Source organism: Atractosteus spatula, chromosome 7 (genome assembly GCF_055471065.1).
Source record: "Atractosteus spatula isolate fAtrSpa1 chromosome 7, fAtrSpa1.hap1, whole genome shotgun sequence".
Classification (NCBI taxonomy): domain Eukaryota; kingdom Metazoa; phylum Chordata; class Actinopteri; order Semionotiformes; family Lepisosteidae; genus Atractosteus; species Atractosteus spatula.
Genome location: NC_142712.1, coordinates 11,309,925 through 11,322,243, shown reverse-complemented (window position 1 = coordinate 11,322,243; position 12,319 = coordinate 11,309,925). Strand labels below are relative to the sequence as shown.

Sequence of the window (12,319 nt, the reverse complement as noted above, 5' to 3'; positions counted from 1 at the left end):
AACTTACCAAGTTCGCCATGTATATTGTTAGCAATCCTCTCCTACAAAGCAAACAAAAACAAACATGAATTGTTAATAAAATACAAAAATACAAACCCTTTCTTCAAGTGCTGTACTTTATTTTTTTATATTAGCTGAATGAAGGAGAAAACAGATTTGGAAATATTTAATGTCTCTGTTATGTGAAAATCAAATGCATACATCTTTCACAAAAATTACATTAATCACATAGAATAAACCTTTACAGTGCCCAAATTCATTCTACTTCAACTCTATTTCATTTTAACAAGTTTAAGCAAATGGCAATGTGACCCAATTTAGCTACCCTTCACTGAACACTATCTAAGCAAAATCACATTAAGAAAGGGTTTAACAATTATGTATGAGCTAGTGGAAAAGTACCAGAAAAGGTATAATTTCTATCAATTTATTTAACCACTGAAAAAAACATAGAAATTTGTTTTTAAAACTGAATTAACATTATAACACATTAGATAACTTCAGAGAGGTAAACCGATTTAATCTGAATGTCTGCTTTAACGGGCACCTAGGATGTGAATCAAAACAACTGTAAAATAACCCAAAAATTCAAAATACTGTACAGTACAGTACAACATCACAATCAGAAAAAGAGGTCTTATTTTTTGTGTTTGCAGGGAAAGAGCAATTCCTTAAAGCACCGCATTACAACACAAAAAAGCTGAAAAGCTGTAACTCTTTTTCAGATAAAAGTGCATGTTTCTACATCCCTCCTGCTGACATTTTGCTCCCAGAGCTCATTGAGGGTGAAATTCTCTCAAGGTCTCTCTGGAAACAGCATTAAGGTCTTTGCTAATCCTTGTTAGTGATGTGATTAGACCTGACCGTAAGCCTTATTGAAAAAAAAATATATTACGATCTTAAAAAGTTTCTTAATTTGAAAACAGAAGTCCAATACAGTACCACCCAAGGAAATTAAGCGTTTCCTCTAATCAAGACATACTTGTATGCCACTGGACTACGGCTGAGAACAGATTCTGGAAAAAAGAAGTAACTCTATATATAAAATCTAAACTATAAAAAGCACCCCTCCTTTACACTTGAGATATGTTATCCATTGGAATGTCTTTACAAACATTTTCTTCATTTGTACTATTAGGATAATAGTGTAAATGCTAGTATACTGTATTTTCTGGTTTAGATGCATGAACTAAAAACTGCAAAAAAGTAAAGAGTAGCACTTCTAAATAAAATGTTACCAAAAGCAGTAAAACACGACAGCGGCCCTAGCATTAATTTATTTTTTATGACTTGTTTATATATGGTTTTGTAACAGAAATATTTTTGTGTCAGTAAATTTCACATTACAACTCCAACAAAATGTGAACAAATCATTCCAAAAGAGCTTTTGACAAAATTAATGTGGGCTAACAAATGAAATAACCACACCCCCAACAAAGCAATAAAATTGTGTGCCAGATACTTAGCAGAAAAGCCTGGAAGACAAAAAACAGAATATGCAGTTCACTGGGGCAGGGAGCCTAGCAACAACAAGAATGGTTTTTACATTTCCAGCCAAAACATCCTGGCCTGCAAGTCATTTACAATGTCTATAGAAAGAGTTCTTTAACTTAGATTTAAGAGAGAAAGCCTTTTTCCGCTCAGAAAGGGAGAAAAATCAATTAATCAAATGATTTCCTAACCAGCAAACAAAGGAAGGTCACAGGAGAAAGATTATATAATAGTCTGTGCGCAGCAAAACAATATACTCATGTCCCAAAGTTCAATTGAGATATATTTGTAGAGACAGCCAAAATCACAACTCTTTCCTTGAAAACACTAGAATATGTTCATTATTATAGTTAGCATTTTGATTATTACTCACATTCAGTCATTTAATCCATTCTCTCCCGAGAAGTCCAGTTTACATTTTGAATGCAAGCTAAAAATATCTAATACACAGCTGAAGACATAAAATAATTTCAGACATTTAAAAGTTGCATTAAAACAAGGTTGTAATAAATGTGGAATTAAAATCTATATCTTCATATCTGTATGATGTATGAAAATCAGACATCTAACTTTCTGAGTTAAAGAACACAAAAAGTAACTTATCATTTTGAGTTTAATTATGCAAACAATTATGCATTTCATAGTAAAGAAATGTGCATTGCATTTGTATTTTTCTTTAACAAAAGACTGCACTTTAAAAGATCAGGCATACTAGACAGAAATCCTAAAGTGTATCTTAAATTTATATGCTGAATTATGTACATTCTTCCTGCCTATTCCCATAAGTTACCGTTAAGATACAAAAGGAAGTGGAAAAGACCTCAAATTCAAGAGGAATTCAGTTTCCAGCTGGAAGAAGAGCACATTCTTTATTCTAAGTGCACATCCCTATACTGTAAAGTACCATGCTTCATTTCAAGAATCATAGTCCACTAGCCTTCTTTTTTCCCCCAGTAAAACAACAGTGATTTTATGTCTATAGGTGCTGCAAGACAGAAAAAGATATGATATCCCTCATTGACACCTTAAAAACTTTCAGATTCTAGTACGTACATCCTAAAACGCTGAAACTTGGCAGTGCAGAAAGACCATATCACAAGTACCGCAATGTTTTCACAGACACTATTACAGAAGCCAATTTTCCATGTCATTTGTCAAAGAACTGCATGACTGACAAACCAACGTAGATTTAAGACACATGCAAGAATATTAAAATCTTTTTAAGAAGACTGATCGGCTGCTATGAACAAATGTACAACAGCACAAAATATAAATAACTGATTTGTATTAGAAAGTATTCACAAATTGGCAAACACAAACGTTGGCCTGCATCATGCCACGCTATATCACAGCACCTGACTTATCACAGTTCACAGATTACAGCACTACAAATACAGAAAAAGGCAACATAATTAAAGAAAAAATACTGTGTGACAAGAACAATGTACAGGCTAAGTCAAATCTACAAAATGCCAAAGCAAATAAATTACGTTGACTCCTTGCAGAATATCTGGAAAAATAAGTTATGATAGTCTTCCAGGAATCCAAACTGCTTTTGTCTCAGAAGAAAAAGTGTCGGTAATACTCACTTTTTTCCCCCTAATTCCTTGCATAGTTTTTTATTACCAATATGTTTTAAATATGAATAATATGCACTTAAGAAATACTGCTACCATAATGCTGAACTGTGCCAGGAATTTCTGTGCCTTTTCTAAAAGAAGATAATTCATTGACCAGCTATGAATGACAGCACTAAAAAAAACATTAAATACTGCAGGATCTTCACAGGATTTAGGAACTGTAAAAACAGGAAGGCTGTGCTTTACACAATATATAAACGGAGCAACAGATTAAGCAGATAAATCAAGGATAACTCCTTTCCTACTGTAATTATCTAGTTGTTTTGTTATTAAAGAGAGCATGCCAATCACACACCTGGGCAACATAGTGCAGGGAAGCAGGGTTCCAAAAGTCTGATTAAACCCCTTGGAAAAATAAATGAGTCCCCACCAGTGTTTAGGTTAGAGTTAATCTCTCACACCCAGTGACTTCCTGTGGACCACCAGACTCCCAACAGAGAGGAATTTTCACAAATGTGCAGGGCAAAAAAAGGTCAACCCACAATTAAAAATAAAAAACAAAATAAAAATCTTCCTGTATTGTGGTCCCAGCAAACACAGCAGGTGTTAAGTAAACAGCCATACTACTTACACCTCAGTAGCGATCGTCAGTCAAAACGACAATTAAAAACTACATCCCAGCACTCAAAGCAGCTGTTAAAAAAAAACTGTTAAAAGACGCTCATAATATACTCCTGTTGAGTAAAAACATCTAATGCAGTAGTTCTTGACCTTTACTGCAGCCTGCACCACTTTGGTTCTCAAAGTATGTTCTTGCAATCCTTATCAAAAATCATTGAAGTAAGTTTTGTTTTTGATGATTTACTTTCTACAAAAATTCTGGCATGTTTCACACCCGCAAAAAGGTATGTCTCTCACCCCCACGGGACACGTGACCACAGATACAGAACTAGAGACCTGATATTTATTTAATGCAGAACTGCCTCTAATGCAGAAGCCTTTGGGCGCTAAAAAGAACAGGCAGGACTTACCATAAAGCACTAGTCTGCCCGCAGCGATACATGTACAGTAATGGAATTCAACAAGTATGTACTTAAGCAACCAATGTGGATAATTCACAATAAAACCACCTAGTTCTCCCCCCAGCTCAGCCAGTAAAGGTGCTCGTTTGAGAGCAGGATGAGCTCTAGATTGAAGCCAGGGTCATGTTACAGTCGACTGTGACTGGGACTCCCCAGACAGTGCTGTACAACTGGCTGAATGCCTTCCACGGTAGAGTTGGGATTAGTCAGCCATGGTGACGCATCGGTCTCTGTGACCTCCTAGGCGCTTACAGGTTTGCAGTGCTGTTGGTGTGGGCCCCTCCTCATCTCCAATCAGCAATGAACCTCCTGCACAGGGCTGGACAGCAATAAATTGTATCCATTTGGCTAAGAATATTTTAAACCACCCCTGTGTGCATATTAACATAAGACTTATTATACTAATGCAGTTTCACAAACTAAGTAAAGAAGTGGTTAATATCACCAAAGCAACAGCTATAATTATGAATACACTGTAACTATATCCAGTAGCAAGGAGTTGCTCACTGACAGCCAGACTAATGCACAGGGTTCTGGCAAATGCTGATCTGTTGAAAAGTGTGTAAAAATGGCACTGGAGCTCACAGATCTGAAAGCAACAGAGGAATGAGAGGAAAAAGAAAAGGAACGGATCAGGTATCCCAAAATATTTTATACATGCAGGAAAGTGGAAACTGATTTTTGTAGACTCAATTATTCATCCCATGCTGGGAAAAACAATGACTTGATTTATTTTAATTGTTTTTGGTCTTTTAGTAAATCTTAGAGTATTATTAAGGCTATGTTTAATTTTTAAATGTTACTAAGGGCTACTTAGCTACAATAAACTGAGATTTGACTCTGTTACTGTTATTCTATAGCTTTACATTATTAGTCACACAACACTATTACCCCATTCTTATGAACAGTCATTTGCAATTTACAATTCATTGAAAAAAAATAAAATTAAGACATTAATAAGCTTTAAAATTCTGCTGAAGTAAAATAGCTAAAAAGACACAAAAGTCTATCATTTCACTATAAATTTGACCAGCATTATCCAGGTGCCATGATAATTGTATTGTCTCATTATCAATATCATTGTGGTCATAATTATAACACTAGAGAGTAGGAGCTTTATAGTATCCAGAAGACTTCTACTGATGCAAAATTCTTTATAATAATAATTATATAAAATAATAATACATTTTAAAATAATTGCAAGGGTAAAACATTAAAAAATAAACATATAAGAAAAACAAGTGGTTAGAGGTGCAACACAAGATACAAAGCCATTTAAAAATGGAGCAGACACAGACATTAATTAAGTAAAAGCCTTCCTGAAAAGTCTAGATTTAAATTCACTCAGTGTAAGTGACTCTCTGATATCCCTGGGGACAGAATTCCTTAAATTAAGAGCTTAAACTAACTTTCCAAGTTCAACACAATGATAAATAACCCCGACGAGCAGCCAGTTGTGTAATTTCAGTGTCCTGAGGAAGCACTGGGTGAATTGTGTTCCAATAGTGCAGAGTAATGTTGTGCACCAGCCCAGAACAGGAGACATCTTGACACCCAGCTGTGCTCACAATGTGAAGAACAGTTCAGCCAGCTGTCTTTCCCTAGTGTTGATGAATTCAAGTTCAGGCCCAATGAGATGTTTCAAATTCACTATTATTAAGTCTTTACTGGAGACAAAATTATAAAGGTGCAGAAAGCAAATTGCTCAGCACTTAATTTTCTAAAAAAAAAACATTTAAAAATATCATTACCAAAGTTCTGTAAACTAATAAGTGCTGGTTTAAGGATTAGTACCTTTTCAGCTACATGTGTTCTTTAAACATCTTTTAAATAGTTTGGCATTAGCCGTTTTGGGTCCTTTGGAGACATGTCCCAACAATACAGATCGGGTTAGTTCTGGGTGCTTTGTGCCATCTAACCAAATATTTAGATCATTGAAAAGAGTCTTCCTGAATATATTATTACAAACACCACTTGACTTAATTTCTCTTCTCCTATACAAATACTTCTGTTACTCCTTTTCCTCCTTTATTGTTAATGGAAAGAAAGCCATTTCTGTAAATCGGAAGGTCAATCCATAATATGAAAAGCACTTAGAGTCAGCCTTTTGTTATCAACTTTTGTCTTCTAAATAGGTTTATTTTAGTGGTTCACCTGATTTTCATGTCCAATCAGGTCTTCGCATTTAAAAAAAAAAACATCCTCTAGGCAATGTGCACAATTTAACAAAAGGCAGAGAAACACCGCACTTCAAATTACCTATACTGTACAATACTGTACTGTACAATAAGAAATCCACAGCGTTTTAGAAAAAATGATAATGGTAAATATACTACTGTTCCTGTAAGAGACGATGTGAAAGAGGTGCAGTAAATGGATATATTTTATATGGTAGGTATTTAATCCTTCTCTTTTTTATTTTTACATGCAAAAAGGAGAATATCGTTATTGACATTACTATAACAAAGATGCTTTATAAAGATATTGTAATCCGTGGGTGTGTTTAGTGGTGGAATGGTGACTGCACCTGAATAAACAGTCAACAAAGAAATCTGCTACACTTCAGGAAAATGGAGGGGTGTCCAAACTGGTCCATGTGACAGTTCAAACACACGATTTCACTTTAACGGGAAAAATGATGCAAAACAAGAATCAACCATAAACCAAACTGGAACTCAGAAAGTGTCATGTCATTGTACGGTATGCTGTAAAACATCTCTATAATGCATCACTGCCAAACTCAATAATCAATCCTCTCAGTGAGCTTGCCTTGTGCTGGTCAGCAGATAGGGAAAACACCCTCTCAGAAATCAGAATGGGGCAATTTGTATTTGTAAATGTAATCCTTCCTCCTTGATTGTTAAATACAATGCGGAAAGACAACATTTTACAAGGACATAGATACATCAAATATAAATGTGTATCATAATTACAGATATCTCGCCTGTCAACATGAATTGCACAGTATCATTCGTAGGGGGATTATAATGCTTGAAGAAAAGTTGAGGGCAATACCATGCTGAGAAGTAAAACAAAAGAAAAAAACCTACATTATCAGTTTGATGCTGTCACCAAGTCAACTATACCAAACTGTAGAGGCTCCATAGGAACCTTCTTCTCCTTTCTTGTTACTTTTCAGTGTGGAATTAGCCTCTTCTTGCCCCTCTCCAGCTCACATCTCTAACCTGTGATGCCACTACCCACTCTAACCACTATTATAAATGAGCAAAATCTCTTACCTGCTTTTCCTCTCAATGAGAATGGCTAAATATGAGGCAGGTAGTGCAGCTCCAAAGCCTGCAGACCATGAGTAGAACTTCCCCAGAATTCTCCTGAAGAAATAATAAACAAAACATTCTATATGCAGTTTGAGAAAAACAACTGCTAACTTTCAACCTCACAAGGGCAAAATGCCAGCAGCCATATCACCCTGAAACTCACAACTTGATAACCCACTATAGCTCAGCAGGTGTGAGCCTGGTCAGTACCTGGATGGGAGACCTCTTGGGAAAAACTAAGGTTGCTGCTGGAAGAGGTGTTAGTGGGGCCAGCAGGGGGTGCTCACCCTGTGGTCTATGTGGGTCCTAATGCCTTAGTATAGTGACGGGGACACTATACTGTAAAAAGGCGCTGCTCTTTGGATGAGATGTTAAACCGAGGTCCTGATTGTCTGTGGTCAGTAAAAATCCCAGGGTGTTTCTTGAAAAGAGTAGGGGTGTAACCCCAGTGTCCTAGACAAATTTTCCATTGGCCTTTACCAATCATGGCCTCCTAATCATCCCCATCTATGAATTGGCTTCATCACTCTGTTCTCCTCCCCACTGACAGCTGATATGTGGTGAGTGTTCTGTTGAAGTAAGGCTGTTGTTGCATCATCCAGGTGAGATTGCACATTGGTGGTGGTGGAGGGGAGTCCCCATTACCTGTAAAGTGTTTTGAGTGGAAAAGCGAAAAGTGCTATAAGCAACTATTATTAAAGTGGTGTAAGCAACTATTATTATAAAATGGAAAGGCACTTAACCTAAAAGTACCTCCTACACTAGCAATCATTTTGTTTTTTTACAAAGCAGAGCACATAAGTAAATTCCTCCTTAAAAGAGGATAAACAGATCCACTTTGAAATCAAACCAAAAAATAAGGCAAATGGAAAGATCAATTATCAGAGATTATAATTAGTTTATTTTAATATTTAGTATTTAAATAACAATTTCATATAAAATCTATTGCTTGAGGATGAACAAAATCTAAAAAATAAATGTCTGCGTGTGTTAGATAGATAAGACTTTATTGATCCTGAAGGGAAATTGAGGCATTACAGCAGCCAAGCCCAAGACAAGCAAGACAGACATCAGAATAGACGAAAACTTAAAATAAGTACAGCAATACAAAATAAATATATAGAGTTAGGTGTGTGCAAAATATGCTAATAGTCACTGCAAAGCAATAAAATATGTGCAAAATGCGCACAGGTTTATACTGATTGAAAGTGTCACAGTATAAACAGTATATTAATGCAGTGTCCAAAAAATACATGAGTGCAACATGCTGTCCATAGATGAGCAGATGAATGGCTAACAGTTCTAGCCTAGGGCAGTGTTATACACCCTGACAGCCGTCAGGAGGAAGGACCTGCGGAAATGTTCCCTTGAACACCGTAGCTGGAGCAGTCTGTTGCTAAAAGTGCTCCGCTATCTAATAACAGTCCCATGTAGCGGATGAGAGGCGTTGTTCATGATGGCTGTGAGCTTGGTCAGCGTTCTCCTCTCCACCACCACCTCCAGGGGGTCAAGGCTCAGCCCCAAAACAGAACCAGCCTTCCTGATGAGTTTATTGAGCCTATTTACATCTCTTGTCATGATGCTGCTGCCCCAGCACACAACAGCGTAGAAGATGGTCTACGCGCTGTTCTATCCATCTAAGTTCACTACCTTCAGGAGATAAGAAACATTTAAGGTACAAAGGCAGTTCTAGCTGATTTGGTCATGCAACAGTATGTGTGCAATAGATGCCTATGACTCTGTAACACTATGAAAGTTGCAAACATTGAATATCAGCCTCATATTGATAAGCCCATACCTCAAGATGCAGAAGAAAGCTATGTAAAGTCCTCCATTTGCAGTCAGGAATGAGGTTGACTGCAGGATTTCAGGTAGAAGTTTTTTCAAGTAATAGTCCTTTTTCCTTCTTCTAAGTATGGCAGCTATCTAGAACACAAAGAATTTCTACTTAGAAAACAATTCAGAATTAACATAAAAAAACATGAAAGGATCATGTTCACTAACAACAATATACGGTTAAAAGAAACAGTGAAACAACTGTAAATGTATCTATTTTCTTAGAACCCCATTTTGTACTAATTCAATTAGTTTGAAATGAAAAACGCGAATGAAGGAAACCTTTGTCATTCTCAATGACCCTACTACAACAAATCCTGAACCCTGTTTTAATCTACAATTGTCACAGCATTTAAAATAGGACTATTTAGAGCATGCTCATCTAATGAAGGACATTTCTGATTTGTGTTATTCAATCACTGGTCAAAATTACCTTTAAACTGTAATAGTATGTCTAACAGGCCATATTCCATTAAAGGCTGGTACAGGCTCACAAAAAATACTAAAGTAGAAATAATACTAATTTTAATAATATAATTTCATCGTCTCCTTGATGCAGTGTTCAATGCATCTTTTTTTAACAAAGAGCTTTAGGGGTACTGGTGTATACTGTAAGCATATGGATTAAAGCAGCTAAGAAGAATACCAAAGAAGGCCAGCACCTTGTACTGAGCTCATTTAGCAATCACCCACAAATTTAAGAAGATATTGCAGAAACAACGGTGCTGTTTACCGATATCATATTTTACTTTAACTGGCCACTGAAGTTGATAACATATCACAGTGGCTCAAACAAAGCAGATAAGGAATAAATTTTCAGAACAAAAGTATTGTTTTCCCCTCACCAAAACCAAGGAATTAAGTGAGACTTTGAGATGAAGAACAATGATCTGCTTTACTATTCAGCACTGGCTACATCCGATACCTAACTGACAGACAGATTATACAGCCCTCAGTAATAAGCTTATTTACCTAATCTGCCATCTGTGACATCCTAGAAGCAATTTTAGTGTTAGAGTGTAAATGTCTAAACAAAGTCTAGTTTGTCTGAGAACACATTTAACTAGATAACAATTCTGATCATTTGTTTTCAAATGTAAATATATCTCTCCTGATGTTTTTTTTTTAAAAACACACAATTTGTTGAGGAAATAAACTAAAGGTAGTAAGGTTAAATACAAAAGGTCTAAGACTTTTAATAAACTACTAGTGAACTCAAGGCTTTTATTTGCTTAATTTTCTTTTGTACACATTTCATTCAAAATGAAGGCACGTTTAGTTAAAAGAATTTTCAGGAATTAAATGTTAAGTTCAACATAAATATGCAATTGTTTATCTGTAAAGCAGAAGTCCATGTTTTGTGGTTTTCCTTTGATTCTAGCATTAAGCTACTGTACACATTAATGAAGCACTAAAGTGACAAGTACTGTACAGTGACGTAAACAGAAAAGTGTAATAAGGTTGCACTGTTCAAGTACTATACAATAATGACAATTTCCTATCCTAGTATTACTAAGGCATGTTTAGCTATTTAAACTGCACAGAAAATGCAGGTTTTAATTAGCAACCTACAGTGAAAAGTTAACAGTGAAAGTTAAACTTTTGTACAAAACAAATTTCAAGGCAAAACGTGAAAAGAAACTGTTCAATCCAAAGTTTTATAAATACATTTCTCGGTAGGCCCGCAAATAAAACGTCGTCCTAACTTCGGTATTTTTAATTGATTATATTGCACAATCGTGCTCATGCAGGCCTTGCAAGTACATAGTACAGTAGTTAGTGCAGTGTTGAAGGATACCCTTGCACTGTACACTGCAGCAGTTTAGACAGATAAAAAGCTTTTAACTTACGAGATATAAGGGTGCATATATTTTAAAGGACGCCTCAAGGGCTCCGGCCGTGACCTGAAGCGTTGAAAGCGTACAAGAAGCACTCCAGGTATGCCCTATTTCGTAGCAATTGTGCGGAATAGACTTGCTGAAGGCAGCCATCTTGCTTTCTATCGTCAAACAGCAGAGGAGTGATCACGGGACCAGCGCTGTGCTTTGCTGAGAGCGGAAAGCAGGGAAAAGGTCGCAGCCGGGGTTACTACAGGACACGCTGGTATAGGAAGATCTCGCACAGCCACAGACCGCCAAGTGTGCTGCATCGTACGATGCTGTGGTCCCAGCCCCTCCGTATAATCCAATGATGCTTGAGAACACCGCATCTTCTAAGGGAATACCCAACAAAAGAGAAGGTTGCAGGAGGAACACGAACGATCTGCGAAAACAAGGCATTAATTTGGAACTGAAGCTTAGCACGAATTGTTTCATAAACTGTTAGGTCTGAGCAGGCTAATCTGTTCCAATAAACAGAACCATGTCTTACTTTATTCTTTGTAGTAAAATAAAATAAAAACACAAACAAATGAAATATTGCAAGTCTTTTTTATATGAGTACTATCACATTTTCTTCTCATATCTCATGCACACGTCAGTTCATCCAATTAAAACGTTGTAATGTACAGCATGTAAACGCCCCCTTTTTCATTGCTTTTGAAAAAAATACGAAAAGTATTCATTTCCACTCGAATCATTTTGTAATAATTGCTCCTCTTAGACGGAGCAACCTAAATTTTCAGAGAAAATATTTAAGTTTTTTAAAGTTTCTCAAAGAAATTGGAATTAAATACAATCCTGAATTAGTACAAAAATAAATTTAGTATGTTACTGAGTACAGTATTTAAAACTGCAAACGTAATCCCTTAAGACACATCAATTAATCTACATTTATAATCATGACCTGAAGACCGGGTATAACAGTATTTACAAGAATAATTGGAGAGAAGTTCCCTTCTCAAGGGAACAAATAATATTTTCTTCCTGCATCCCTCTGCCTCTAAATACAGTACATTCAGTAAGCTAAAAGGATAGAATAGCTATAATATATACAGTACAATAGTATAGTATATCTTTGTCAACTGACCCAGTTTAGCCCTTAATCAAATTAGTTATGTCAACACACTTTAGAATTTACACAAAAGGAAACTTGGGAATTGTCTTACAATATG

The 12,319-nt window shown here is 36.1% G+C and overlaps 1 protein-coding gene across 1 annotated transcript in view; it reads right to left on the bottom strand.

The window, feature by feature from the left end:
- tmem135 (transmembrane protein 135) overlaps positions 1 to 11,484 on the bottom strand; it is a 79,558-nt gene extending 68,074 nt beyond the window's left edge. Inside the window, exons 1-4 of the mRNA XM_088920397.1 lie at positions 11,118 to 11,484; positions 9,230 to 9,357; positions 7,393 to 7,485; positions 8 to 41 (exon numbers count right to left, since the gene is read on the bottom strand). Coding sequence (XP_088776523.1) covers positions 8 to 41; positions 7,393 to 7,485; positions 9,230 to 9,357; positions 11,118 to 11,258 — 396 coding nt within the window. The 5' untranslated portion in view covers positions 11,259 to 11,484. The remainder of the gene's footprint in view (positions 1 to 7; positions 42 to 7,392; positions 7,486 to 9,229; positions 9,358 to 11,117) is intronic.
- Between the last annotated feature and the right edge of the window lie 835 nt (positions 11,485 to 12,319).